The sequence below is a fragment of the Falco peregrinus genome, chromosome 1, assembly GCF_023634155.1.
Source record: "Falco peregrinus isolate bFalPer1 chromosome 1, bFalPer1.pri, whole genome shotgun sequence".
In the NCBI taxonomy this organism is placed as follows: domain Eukaryota; kingdom Metazoa; phylum Chordata; class Aves; order Falconiformes; family Falconidae; genus Falco; species Falco peregrinus.
The window spans coordinates 16,053,253-16,068,027 of NC_073721.1; the positions used below are offsets into that span (position 1 = coordinate 16,053,253).

The following is a 14,775-nucleotide window of genomic DNA, read 5'->3' on the forward strand; positions in this document are numbered from 1 at the left end:
GTGAATGTGATGAGGCAAAGCATACCATCACAGAGGCTGAAGTTAAATAGAAAGCAAGCTGCCTATGCTAACTCAGAGCACAGTGCAGTTGCTCCACATTGTACAAGAAAAGACATGGAAAGCAAAAACTTTGGACATGTTGGTGCAGATTAAAAAAAAAAAAAACAAACACACATTAAAAGTGTTTAAGGCCAGATACACAGAAGCCACATGGATGTTTAACTTGTCCTAATTTAAAGCTCAAGAAAACCTAAACAATCTCTTAAAATCAAGCCTAGGTGAATGTAATTCTCAGGTCAAGTGTTTTAACAGACTGTTAAGAGTATCTTCCAGTTTTCACTTCCTTTACCTCACTACACCTTAAAGGCAACTTGCTCCACAGTTCTACATACTGGTTTAGGTACCTCAGATATTACACAAAGGAGCCACATGAGTAGAGATTTGGGGCAATATTAGAATTACTGTGGCTTAAATCTAATCTCTGCTGAGAGATAGTCACTTACAGAAATTACTTAAGGTAAATACCAAAACAAAAGAAAACCAAAACCACCACCAAAATATAACACACCACTTAGTTTCTCTTTTTAAACAAATTCTAAAAATCATACTGAATCCCCCTCTTTATTTTTACAGTTGTCAATAACATATTTTCCTTTACAGAAGAGCACCAAGGTCACTGAAAGGTAACCAATGAGTAATTTTAAGTTTTGAAAAAGTTACCAGATTCACTCACTCCTATAGTTTTTCCTTCAAAGATTATTGTAAAGTCACTAGTACTCTTTCTGGGTTTGCTAAGTTAACTAACCTCTCCCTTAACACCCATGACTTGATTATCACTGTATGTTACTACTGTTAATTTTCAATATTATAGAATGCTTCTACCTGTAATTGGATTACTCTTCTTTAGAAATCTTTTTAGTTTCCCTGAATGTAGTACTGACTGTTAGAACAGAAGGCCACCCGACTCATCTTTTATATTTAGTTTTTAATGTTCTATTATATCCCAAAGATATAATTTAAAGAGCATATTAGGGTCACTTGTCCATGTATGCTTCCCCCTCCCCATTCAAAGACGCGTACTTTACCTCCTCACCTGACTTTACGCATCAATCCCCAAAATACCTTCATAAGAAGGTCAGTCCTGCAGTACAGAAACAAAGTAGTCTGCTTCTTGGGATTCCTCCACAGCACAAACAAAAAGCTCTAAAATAAGGGGAAAGAAATGAAGAAACAAGGAAAAGTCTAATGACTAATTAACTGTACTCAATAAGCAGCACCTGGACTTCTGCTGCTTACCCATCCCCCTCCACGAGCCTTGCTTTCCCATTCCAAGAGCCTGACTTTTGTGGTTTTAAGAATCTGTTGTGGGTTCACATGTAGACCAGGCTTATCTCAGCAAGAAAAATTTTCTTTTAAACTAAATTTTCATTTAGTTTAAAACTAATTTTCAATTTTCCACCTTTGTCAGACCTATTCTCTGTGTGACTAGTTCTTTTCACAGTAAGTCCAGCAATTTCAGGATGAATTTTCTTTGACCCAGTCCTAAAGCTAAACAGGTGTTTTGAGGAAACTGAACCCACACAGAAACTGCTTTGTTGCCTGAGGCTGCACTAAGCTAGAGTGACAGAAATGAGTCTGAGATTACAGGGTGGAAAAGAGAAATTAAACCCCTTGCCCCCAAAAAAGCAAGGACAAAAAAAACAGAAGAGCAAATAAGCTTTTAAGAGCGAGACACATGCAACAGATTAAAAAAAAAGTCTACACAATAGTCAGTTGAGGCAAAACCAAGAAAGACTCATTTGCATGTAATGTTCCTATGAAAATGTCTGAAGTCCCATGTGGTGGGAAACATCCTTCTAAATTCCAGATTCAGAATAAAAATAAAGACTACTGCCTCAACATCTTCCCAATGCCAACTGCATTATAGTTTGCTATTTTTTTTGTATCAAATACAAATCAATTTTTTCTACAAAAATACAAATATCAATACAGTAACAGGCAAAAATTCTGACCTGACAGAAAAATAAAAGAACAACTACTGTTGATCATTAGGTCAGGGTGTGATATTATAAATAAATATAAATAAAAGGTCATTGTTACCTTTTCCAATTTCTACTCTTTCATAGGGCAAACTGTCACAGAAGCTTAAAGAAAGCAATATAGATTCTGTAAAGAGAAAACCACACACAAAATATAGCACTAGTAACAGTAGCATGCAAAGATCATAAAACTAACTCACGTCTGTTCTACACAGATTATCTGAAAGTGACCTTTACTAGGATTGCTTTAAAAATACTTTCCAAAATAGATGCTATATCATAGAGGTTTTTAAACCTAAAATCAAGCCATTATGAAGACTCTCCATAAGAAACCAGCTTTCATGTGACCTGCATAAGCTAATAACTACTCTGTCATTGAAGAATGTTATTTTAGTTTCCCCTACTAAAAAGAGCTGTCATCACAACCTGTTTAAAATAATACAGAAGATCAGTGCAGCAGCTTAGCCAGCTCTTGCTTTAGGACCAGTCCACAAATGCTCCTGACTACAGCTACACAGAACTCCTTTCATTAGCTCATAATGTTTTCCAAGTCATTATCAGATGAAAGCAATAACACCTACTGATAAAGTCATGATGCCTACATCAGATATAATATGGAAACTTTGAACAATTTCTCCTTTGAAGGGCGCCAACTTAAGTATACTCCTGGAGAATAACTTTCTGAATTTTATAAGGACATTGAAGGAATTGTGGTACCTATGTCTCTTCAATAAGTCAACGGGAGCTGACCTTTTAAATGGATTTAATAGAAGAAATTACAATCTAAGTAGTTAAGACTAAATTTGTTTTTTTGTGGGATATCTCAAGAGAATGTGGAAGAAGAGCAGTCGCTACTCAAAGACTAAACAGGACTTGTTTTGCTCAAAATGCTACTAGAACTGGGCAAGAGCACACAATCGTCACATGAACGAGGCAATGACTGACACAAGCAGAGCAAGGTCCCTCAGAATTTCACTATCACACTAGTCAGTATTTTAATACAGCAATTATCTTTGCCATCCTCTTCATCCTCCTTACTCATCATTCTCAGCCTGTAACATTCCCTCTCCACATAGTCATACTGCATCCCAATGGCAAGGACAGCAGAAACAAGTAACTATTATTTTCCATGTGAATGTTAACGTAATGATAATTCTATTAGCTCTTGCTGTTCAGTCTTGAATTACAATCAGGCAGCACATGTAAGAGTAACAAAGTTTTGGCATTTCTTAACTGCTGAAGATAACAGTTTGGAGTGCCTTCTTTTTCCTCTCCAGATTAAGAAAGAAAAAAACATGCAGCATTTCCAATTTTTGTCTTATTTTTCGAATTTTCAGTGAAGAAAGAAACGCCAATTAGTTTTATCACATTAAAGAAAAAATATATTTAATATTATTTTGAAGGGTTTGTTTCGGAAAATTCAAACTTTAAGACACTCATTTTCTTTCTTTGACTTGTCAGCATCATAAACACTTACTTAACATCACGTGTGTCAGAATTCAAGCATAAAACCCACAGAAATAATTATGTTACCCTTATGCCCCAGGTTCTATGCCACTCTTTGCTCCTCTGGAAAAAAGCTAACAAGTGCCTCAATCTGTTTAAAAATAATAATAAAAAAAGCTTCCTTGGGCCAAGTCATTGTCAAACTCCCTCAAAGAGCTAATGAAACTTTGCCTGATTAAAGACTGAAAAACAATTCTTTTCTCAGAATTAATGCAACATGTCAGTTCTTATTTTGTCATTCCGAGAGGCATGCCAAACAGGAGTACAAGTACCACTGTCAACAGCTTATCATGAAACCTAATGTATATGGGAAATATTCCCACTTCAGACAACACAGAGCAACAAAAATAATTTTTGATGGGTAATCAACCACTGGATTAGTATGTCAACAGTTTTTACACAGTGTCAAAAGCACTGAATTTTGAGAAACCAAATGTTTCATATGTAAGAACTGAACTCCCAGTTTTCCTCCACTCCAAAGTTCTTGAAGAAACTGAAGAAACCAGAATAGATGGCAGTGGCAGGAACTTGCCTATACCGAACACTTCTCTAGAACTGAGACTCGGGTAGTCTGATCTCTATACCAGACAGGTGATTGGGGGTGTTTGTTTTTCTATTTTTGTAACTGCAGAACTACCATTTTCCTCAGATTTCAAAGACTGAAGAAAATTTATATTTATTATTGTTTTTCAGAGCAGCTATGATTGGACTTGCAGTCTTACAGATCACACTGTGAAATCAGTTTTCTACTTCAGCAGTAAACAATTTGTTATGAAAGAATAACCTGGTTTTCATATTGGAACAATTTGGGTTTTTTTCTTCCCCTGCACAACAGTAGGGCCACTGTCTCCTCTTTTCCCGCCAACACCAGAGGAAAAAAGTATAAAAGTTTCTCATTTCTAAAATTCAAAGTCAGAGCTCCTACAAGCCATAGGCAAGCCCCAAACTTTCAGTGCTACAAATTGACCAGATATAAACATTACAGAATAAAACACAGCACTGTCCGTGACCTACAAGCACAATTAGCCTACTTTTAGGTGTTGACTTTTAGTAGTACTCAGTGTTGACTTAGAACTGACATAACAGAAGACCTAAACCAAGAAAGGGCCTTCTACTCTTCCTATTGCTTTTTAAAAACACAAACTTCTGCACAAAACATTTCAGAATACACCCAAATGAGATAAAGAGCAAACAGAGCCATCCTAATAATAAACACCAAAGTAGTGCAGTAATACAAAAACATTTTTCATAGCAAGTTAATGTCTTTCTTATGCTGTTACACTGTTTGACTCCCTCTGCAAAGCTTAGAGGTTATCTTCGGAAAAACTAGAAATAGATTTTTTTTTTAAAAAAAAGGAAAATATATATTTATCCACAACAATTATTCACATGAATTTGCAAGTCACTGCACTGTAACAGATAGTTCTCATCTTAAAAAAAACCACAATAAACATATCACCAATTAATTATTATTGAGAAGAGATGGGAGAGGTGACAATTTTTCAGTAGCAAAACTCCCCAAGATTATACTCTGGCATGTATGGACAGAGCAATGGCACAGAATAGTACAGTATCATTTTGCAACAGAAATCAAGCTAGGCACATCAGCAAGTCCCCAAGTATCTAGGATAACAGAGCAAGATTGATGGCGGCACAAAAAGTTTCTTGTAAGGAAGTCAATAAAAACACTTATTGTTTCAAAGCATGCCCCCATTTCCAACACTGGGCATTAACAGTACCTCAAGAACCGAGCATCTTCCACACCTACCACGCTTGGCAAGGGAAGGGGGGCAGGAACACACCCAACCACATAAAAAGACACCCTAAAAGTTTAAGGCCTGACCTAACAATCTTCTAAAACCAATGAGAAATCTGCTGCCCCTATGGTCTGAAAATGAGAGGTCAGAGCCCAGACAATAAAGCTGAGTCTCCCCAACAGCCCTGAGGCTACTCCAAGCCCAAGACAGAACATAGGCAGTATGGAGACTGAGAAGAGTGAGCTTTAACAACTCGCTGCTTCAACGCTTTCAACTTCTAATTGCCTAGGCTGCAGACCTTTCAGAATAAGTTTGGAAACTGCCCACTTGGCGAACACGCAGGAGTTCACATTTTCCCCGTTTATCATTGAGCCAGCTGTTGAAAGACATGAAGCAAAAATGCGTGGGGTAGCAACACCACAGTAAGAAGAGCTGCCTTCACATCCTAGGAGCTCTCCCAGGTCTCACGAAATAAACAAGCTATGGGCAGGCACACAGCAGCTTGCCGAGCCAAAACTTAAAGGACCTGACTGCCAGAGCTGCGCTTTACTTCTAGTTGAACAGTCCTCTTGGGGCATTAATTTACATTCCATTTTAAACCACGAACACTGGAGAGATTTGAGGGAGAAACATGAGAAACCATAGCGCTCCACAATGAAAGAGATAACCAGACAGAGAAGATGAGATATTAAATGTTTCAAGTAGTAGCAAAAGCAGTGTTAGAAGCAGGGAGGTTTAACGATTCAAAAGATACCAACCTCAACCAAAAAAAAAAAAAAAAAAAGGAACAAAGGATAAAGCTTATTCACCCTTGATTAATTATAGCTTTAATCTCAGAGTGTTCAGTTTTAGTTTCAGGAGTTCTGGGCATATAGCCCAATTAAAAAAAAGTCACATTTATCATACTTTCCCAATCCCTTAAAAGTTACTTCTGCTGGGAAAAGTATCGTTTTGCTGGACAGACATTGTGTAATAGGCTGAGATGTGCTCTATTTTTGCCATGAGAACACAAGTCTTCACAGTCAAAATGGATTACGCTGCTTGCGTTCAGTTGGCAGAACGTTGGACCCATTTGCTCACTCATGACACAAGGCAGCATTTGCTAGAGCAATAAACACAGCGATCACATCGAATACCTGAGGGACACGCAACGCTGAGGCAAAGCTCCTTCCCCTAACCCTGCAGCCTGCGTCGAATGCTGCGGAGGAGGGAGGACCAGGCAGAGCGCTCCCATGGCCACAGTGCGACGAAGCCTTCCCCAGCACCTTCTTCTTGCCCACCATGCTGGGGGTGGCTTGCCACGGACACCCCGGGGACAGGGCCACCCCGGGGAACAGAGCCACCGCCCTCACCAGCCGCAACCCGCGGGCCCCGGATCAGTGGGCAGGCACCGGGGGAGGAGGGAGGCGACCCCAACCCTTACCTACGAGGGCCGCCAGCCACCATCCCTCAAGCTCATGGCGGTTCTGCGGCCGAGGTGTGAAAAACGAGCCCGCCCCGCCCAGCGCAGCACATGCCGCGCGCCAGCCCCTTGGCAGCCGCTGAGGCACCGCCACGGGCCGGCGCCAGCCGGCGCACACGGTGCTGCTTCAACACCTTCCACCGCGGCGGGGTGGCCGGGCGAGCGGGGAGAGGCGGCCCGCCGCCAGCCCTCACAACGGGGCCGCGCCGCTCCCCCGCCGGGGGCTGCCCCGCGGCCGGGCGGCGACCGTTAACGGCCGCGGCAGCGCGAGCCACCCCAGTTCCCGCCCCCGAGGTGCGCGCGCCCCGCCGCCCGGGGCCGCCGTCGGCGCAGCCGCTCGCAGCCCCGGCGGGCGCCGGCCCCGCTCTGCCCGGTAGCGGTCAGGAGGAGGAGGAGGAGGGAGGAAGGACGAAAAGCAGAAGGAGCCGCTGGCGCCCCTGCCCTGCCCGACGGCCGCGGTGCGGGACGCGGGGCTGCGCGCTCACCTGGTCTGTGCCGCCCCGTCCGGCGGGACGGGAGGAGGAGGCGGCGGAGGCCATGTTGCAGCGCTCCCAGGCACCTCACCTCGCCCAGCGCGGGGGCAGAGCCGTGCCGGGCTCACCCCCGCCGGCAGGCGGGCCTGCCCCTCGCCGCCACCGCCCCCTCAGGTGGAGCCGAGCCCCGCCGGTGCCTCTCCTCCCGCGGCGGGCAGGGCAGGGGCGGGCACACTCTGCTCCCGGGGCCCGGCCGCCCGCTCCGGGGGCCGCCGCCGTCCCGCCCCGTCGGCGGGCAGCGGGGCGCGGCCTCGCGGCTGCGGCCCCCGACGCCGGGGCTGGCCGGGCGCTGCGAGCGCCCACGAACGCCCGCAGGGGGGAGCGCCCCGCGGGCTCCGAAGGGCCGGGGAGCGCCGGAGCCCCCCAGCCGCCCGCCCGGCTCCTCACCTGGGAACGGCGGCTGCCGCGCCGGTACAGCGCTCAGGAGGGCGCGGCACAGGGAGCCCGGCTGGAGTTTGCTGATCCTAAATTAAAAAGGAACCAAATCCTCCAGCTCAGCACTAATGAACTCCTCGCAACAGTTAAAGGGCTGCCCTTGGTTTTCCATGATGAATACTACAGGTGTAGTATATTTCCTATAATGGAAATGCAAAGTCGCTCACGTGTGAAAAGCAAGAAAACAGCTGGCATAGGCAGTGCTGCACGAGCTGTGTGGGGGATGATGAGCCTGAGGGAGCCAAATTTGTCCAATTTTGTCCAGAAAAGCCACCCTGGGGGTGTTCTCCCCCCCCCCCAGCCAAAGCTGGTGGCTCTGCAGGGCTCACATGGGAGCTGCTGCGTTGATCTAAACCAGTAGCTCTACTTGTACTTTTTCCTAGTATTGAAAAATATTTTAATCAGTCTTATTAAAGTGTGTTTTACCACAGGATTTGAAATTGTAAAAATATTGTAAGCACAATTAAAATCATTTTAGTTTTATTTAAACGACTTGATCCCATCATCTTAACTTTCCTCTGCTCTCAAAAGCCTGCCTTCATGCACCCAACTTTTTCTGTTTTCGTTAGAATTTGATTTACCTGTTAGCAGCGATTAAACACAACAAATGCTCTCGAGCACTAATTTACCTAGAAATATTGCTGATAACAGCTTAATCCAGTTACATTTTACTACCATGGGTCTTAGTGGTGTAGGTGAAATTTACGGAGTGAGTGCCCAGCTGGATAAATTGACTGTAGTTGTTTATTTACTTTTGTGATACTATGTAACCAGCCATGGCGCTACATAATTAAGTGTGATACTATGTATCTAACTTGGATACTATGTAACTGTGATACTTTGTAACTAATTGCTTGTCACTTTCTCTAAAAAGTGTATACCTTTTTTCTTAGTATCTAGGATCAAGTAGAAGTATTTAACCAAAGACCTTGGCTGTGTCTCCTATGGAGAATTCCCCAGACTGCCTTTATCCCTCTTATTTTGGATGTGACTCATTTCCTTAGCCTCCTCAGGGAACCAGGAGCCAAGGGAGATGGGGGGGGAAACAGGATCACAAGCTCCACCTTGGCTAAAGGAAAGCGTCGAGCAAGGCTGGTCATGCTTGTGGCTGAGCGGTACTATCGCTGGCAGTGGCAATTAGCAGCTCCGTGGCTGGGCCACACGCTATTTTTATACAACTCACATACCACATCATCACTGCATACCACCTTCCATTGCACTTTGAGAAGGAAAATTATAAAGACTTTAATGGAATTTGCGGATTGTAAAAGACCTTAATGGAAAATTTCATTTTTATTTGAAAAGTGATTTGTAATTCTACTCTCACAATTGATAGATGGAGGCATTTTTAAACAAATTCAAGTGTTATGTGTACATGTAAACCCAGAGTCCATTTGCACAGGCTGACATACCTCACTGTCTCATCTACACTCTCACCTGGAAGAGTATACCTTCTTTTTTGGCAGCTGGAATAATTCCCTGAGGGGAAAAAACAGTTAACTTCCTTTACCCCAGGAGGTTTCAGGTCAGGCTTCCTCAACAGGGATTTGGAATTTAGATGTGCTATTGCAGTGCATTTGATCTGATAGAGCACAGTAGCAGGTGGTTGTCGTAAGATGAAAAAGGAGAAACAGATAAGGAACAAAGAGAAAACCTGAAGTAATTGGAAAAAAAAGAGTATTATTTGTTGAAACAGCTATACCAGTAAACAGATTTTTAGCTAGCTTAATTGACTTCACCTGAAGAAGGTTGCTGATAGAGTTATATTGCTACAGCTATACTGACAGGGCCTCAAATCTGGACAAAGCCTGAGGGAAGAGGGCTTGGGATTGCCTTGTTCAGCTGGATGGCTCTGCTAACCAGCTCTTCATGTTTACCTCAACCCCAGTCTCCTCCAGCCAGGGGGGACTGCTTGCCTGCATGGGGGCCAAGAGCTGAACTCCAAATGTAACTCTGAAAGCACCTCTCCTGCTCCCAATTATCCAAACAGCAACTAAAAAGCAGTTTATTGGGTTCTGCCATTTTTCTTCTTGGCTTGTAAGCCATGTGAAATGCAAAAACTAGAATCAGGAAGCACCCACCTTTCCCGAAGGATGGTTTTACAGGGTTCAGGAGTGAAAGCTGTGCCCAACTGAAGTTAATGGGAGTTTTGCCAATGACTTTGGCAGAGCTTGGCTTTTTTCCCAGATGCTCTAGAGAAACAAAAGGTGCCTTTTTTTTTTTTTTTTCTTTTCCTTTTTCTCTCCCCCACCCCCCCTCCTGGCACATATTCCCTGTTCACCTCTCTAGTTTAATTACAATTATTAAAATAAAAACCAGGTTGGGTGTTTGTAGATATTTCTCTAGAGGTTTGTACATAACCAGCTGCGTGTCCCACAATAAAGGAAAATCCACACTGGTAGTGAAGCATTCCCTACCGTGGGAGAGGAGTTTGGCAAACTCAGAGCTGAGAGAAGGTTTCAGACTTTACATCCACTGATCACACAGATTTCAGCCTCTGGAGGTCAACCCCAACACACTCACCAGGGACTCTGCGCATCCCTCTGCTCCCTCCCGCAAGCTGCCTGCACACCATGATCTCTGCTTGCTCCTCTGCTGCTGCTGCTGCTGCAAAGGTCATGGTAAAACTTCCCCTGATTTCAAATTCAGCCAAGGTTTCCTCCAGGGAGATACAAGCTCACGAATAACCACCACACTGACATTCCTTCTGTCTACAATTTCATTATTTGAAATGAAGGGATGGTTTATGATGTTTTCATTAATGTACTCATATAAATCAAACACCAAATCAATATTTGGGTTTTTTAGGTAAAATGGTTTAGTGCATGCTACACACTATGCTGAAAAACAAACTTAAAAATAATTTAAACTTAATTTCAAGTACTTTATATGCATTTTAAATATTTATAGTCATGCTTTCAGGAGACAGTGATGATGCAGTTTCTTTTTCCTAGCAGCTTCCATCCTTTTGCTTTAGTTTCAAACACATCTCAGGAGCTTTTTGCTTTCTGGGATCCTGTTAAAATGGTAATACAGGATGAGAGCAGGAGCTGAGTTCTCCAGGATTCTTGATAGTGGGAACTGTCCTGCATAACAAGAGGCATTTAACAGGTTAAATGCATCACTTGAGCAGTGCATTAAAGAGATATCATCCCTCTATTATTATCCTGCTGTCCTGAATGCTACTAAATCTCTCCTACTGTACTTTTGGATTGTCATACTAACAAAAGAGTTTTTTGGTTTTAATAAATGTTAAAAGAAGCCAATCAATGTTTGTATTTATCTGCTTCTGAGTACAGTGAACACAACCTATTTTAGACATCCTCACTGGTATTAACAAACCAGTTGACCCTTTCAACCACATCATTATGTAAAAGACAGAATACTCTTTCTCTCTTCCTTACAGTGATGTTATTGCTGAGGAGAATATGATTAGTGTACAAAAGACAAGATGATTTTGACTCTTGCAGCTGTGCTCTGCTCAGCATAGGAGAAGTTGTTCAGAGTATTACACTGAGTTCTTAGCCACAAATACAACTGTAATACTATAATCCAAGCTTGGCATTGTACGCCTGATCCTATCTATATGGCTTGCACAAATAGCATTGCTATTCAGCGTTCAAGCAAGTTCATGCAATTCCAAGTTCAAGCAAGTGGAAATTTTGGATGCTGAAGAGGTACGTGCCCTTTGCCCATTTAGATAAATAAAATGGTAATTAATGTTGTATTGTTAAGGCAGACCTAGATTCCTTTACTGTTTGCCTTGGGAGCTTTCCCTCAGTTTTGCACTTGGATCCATGTTTTGCTGTAAATGGGAGCAGCAGTCCTAGGGATTCCCACATCTGTACATCTCTGTCCTTCTGCGCCTCAGTTTTCAGCAGGCTCACTGCTACTATTCCTTCAAGTAGAACAGTAAATCCCTCCAAACACAAAAGTCAATACAAATGTAGTTGTATCACTCATCTTGGGCAGTATCATTAGTGACTGCCATGTCTAAAGCAATGATCAACCCGAGATAAGCACCATCCAGTCAGAAAGGAGACATGATTTATATCCTAAGGATACACAGACAAGAGTGAGAGGGAGGAAAATGCTGGGTAAGCAGAACTGTCAGACTGATATTTGACAAGTTAATGTCATGACAATCTATACTCACATGTACTCTGCCTTGTAAGCAAGCGAGCTCGAGCTTGCTCTAGCTCTCTTTGCAGAGAGGGACAGAGAAAGTGAGTGTGGAGAGTGTGGGCATGGAGCACGTAGCGCTTCTGTCGGTGTACGTGGAGTTATGCCACACACAGCTGTGCTGTGAAGTGACAGGGACAAGCTGAAGTTGGCATAAGCTGCTTTTGGCCAATAGCCACTGCCACAGCCACTGAGCACTCAGCGTGCACTAAAGGTGAAGCAACCTCCACCGTTCTTGAAGGGAACCATTGCACACAACAGTACTTTCTGTTGCTATAAGGTGTTGGTACACAGCTGCTAGTCCACCGAACAGGGGGACTGCAGCAAAACAATTTCCCTGAGCCACTTCCCTGTGATGATGCCAGCACAATTTGTACACAGAGGCAGAGTCACTGGAGCAGATGAAAAAGCAGGGGCAGTGACGCTTGGCTTTGAGTGCGACAGCGATCAGGTGGATCTCAAAGCCATCTACCTCTTTGTTTTTTTCTAAAGGTATCGGAAAAGGCTAAACTTGTCACCCCAGTCACCAGTGGAGGGGACCGCCACCTTCTGCAGGTTACCGTGCTGTATGCCACTGGTGGTGGAGCAGTTTCCTTGCACTTGAAACAGAAGCAAGGCTACTGGGCTCCTGCATAGGAGACAGCTGTTCTCCTTCCACCAGCTTTCCCTCTGGTGCCTGCTGGTATTCACTGCTCAAAACTCCTAAGGCGATGGGATATATGGAAAAAGACATATTCTCAAAAAATGTGAAAATTCAGTGAGCACTCTGAGAATGAATGGTTAGTGTCCAGCAGAAATTACTGTATGAGTACAACTAAGAAACGTGTGTATACTTAAAGTAACGTTGGTTAGTTTTAGGTTAATATGTTAAAAACAGGGAAAAAAAAGTAACTTTACTTTCAAGAAAATTCAGGTCAGTGTATTCAGTACTTTCAGACAATATATTTTATATACAAATGTAATCTGCATATATTTTAATATAACATTAATTTGTAGTACCAAATGTTCATTATACTGCTAACCCCCCTCCCCAAAGTTAACGAAGGTTACTATATGTCTGGCATTTCCAAGACACGTTTTCTTTTTATCTGAAGGAAAACTTGGACTTTGGCCACCTTCCTACAGTCTCTGCACAAGGATTAGTGGGGCAGAGTCAGCAGCATTAGCCCCTGCCCCAGTGCCGGCTATGGAAAGCAATCCCCCCTGAGCTGCCAATGCTGCCAGTGCAGAGATGCAGAGCCAGGCACGAGGGACATGTCACACACCCCTCGCCTGGGCTGTGCAGCTGGTCCCTGCACACCACTGCACCTGGCCTGGCCTGGCCACAGCTGAGTTACATCGGGAGGAGTTTCCCTGCGGCTGTGCAGGGCAGAGCACATGGACCCCTTCCCTATGGATTGCACAAGCTGCCAGGCCGTATTTCCATCTGGGGTTTCCCAGAGATACAAAAGCCTTGTTCTAGGCAGGTAGATCTCCAGCAAGTGCTGGGAATACAACTATTCAAGGTAAACAGAAACCTGAGAGCATGCACACTGTGTGCTGCAAAAATTCCCCAGGGAGTGGAAGATTTTTACCCCGATACGTATGTATGTTGGTGGAGATGAGCTGGCTCTCACCTTTGCCGTGGGCTAGGGAAGAGAAGAAGGAAGCACACCATAAACAGTCCTGCCTGCTGGAATCACCCTCCCAAAGAAATGTCTTTAGGGGAGAAGTTCTATTTTTTTGGTACGTTTTGTACATACAGCAGCCAGCACTGCTTACATTTAAGAGAAGCAGCAACACCATCCTTCAAGGATGTTGTAAACTGGTGCAGTGAATTAAAAAAATGCAGTTACTTCAGCAACGCGGAGTGGTGCTTGTATCTCACTCCTGCAGGGACTGTAGGTTCCCACAGAAGTGTGCTGGCCCAGGACCATCGGTGCCAATGAGAAGCAGATACTAGTGTGGGTCAGCAGCAGCACAGAATCCAGTGAAACTATCCTGTAGGGGAAAGATCTATCAAACTATAGGCTTTGCAAATCTGTTTAGCATTGTAGTTTCTAAATAACACAATTTTGCAATGTTTGGAGTAGTATTTTCCCAGGGTTTTTTTTTTTTTTTTTTTGGGGGGGGGGGGTGTTTTTTAATGTAACTGTATTGCTTTACTACTTCCCCAGGTATTAATGGTGTGCGGCTGCAACTTCCAGAGCACTCTCTGAGCAAAGCCCACATGCAGGTGCCTCTCTAGTCACACGCACCCCCCACCCCGCCCCTTCTTTCAGAAGCTGTGACAGCGTAGGGACTAATTGTTCTTAATCTGGGAGCAGCGACACAGAACTCCAGTTTGCCTGCAGACTTGTGTCCCGGCTTCCAGGGAATTAAGTTGTGCAATGACCTTTTGTTAAGGCATGGACTTTATCACCAGCTTCAAAAGTCACAGCAGCAGTACTTCACCGATCAGCACCCTTGCAGGCAGAAATAATGAATTTATGCTTTGGCCGGCCTCGGCACCTAAATCTGAAAGACTTGCTTGATTAAAAGGAGCAGCTGCAGCCATAAGCTTAGCTTGATCCAGATAAGATTATACTCTCCATACCATGCAAACAGACTAACGCAGCGAGCAGTTGGCAGCGCAGCCCCTTGCACGCATGCCCTCGCATCTCACCGCTAGGGCAGAAAGGCTTCGGGCTATAGGGAACTACCCGCCCGCGCCACCTGCCTGCCTCCCCCCGCACTGGCCGCTAACCAAGCGGACGCCCTGCACGTCCTCAGTTTGCCGCGCCCGGCCGCGCCAGTTCTAGCACTGAGGCAGAAGCCGCCTTTCAGCCTCGCTTTGGCGCCGCCGGAGCGGCGCGCTCTGATTGGCCGCTTTGAATCATCTC

The 14,775-nt window shown here is 44.2% G+C and overlaps 1 protein-coding gene across 1 annotated transcript in view; it reads right to left on the reverse strand.

The window, feature by feature from the left end:
* Positions 1–7,499, reverse strand: part of ANK3 (ankyrin 3) — a 374,109-nt gene extending 366,610 nt beyond the window's left edge. Inside the window, exon 1 of the mRNA XM_055793683.1 lies at positions 7,250–7,499. Within this exon, the coding sequence (XP_055649658.1) occupies positions 7,250–7,303 (54 nt within the window). The 5' untranslated portion in view covers positions 7,304–7,499. The remainder of the gene's footprint in view (positions 1–7,249) is intronic.
* Between the last annotated feature and the right edge of the window lie 7,276 nt (positions 7,500–14,775).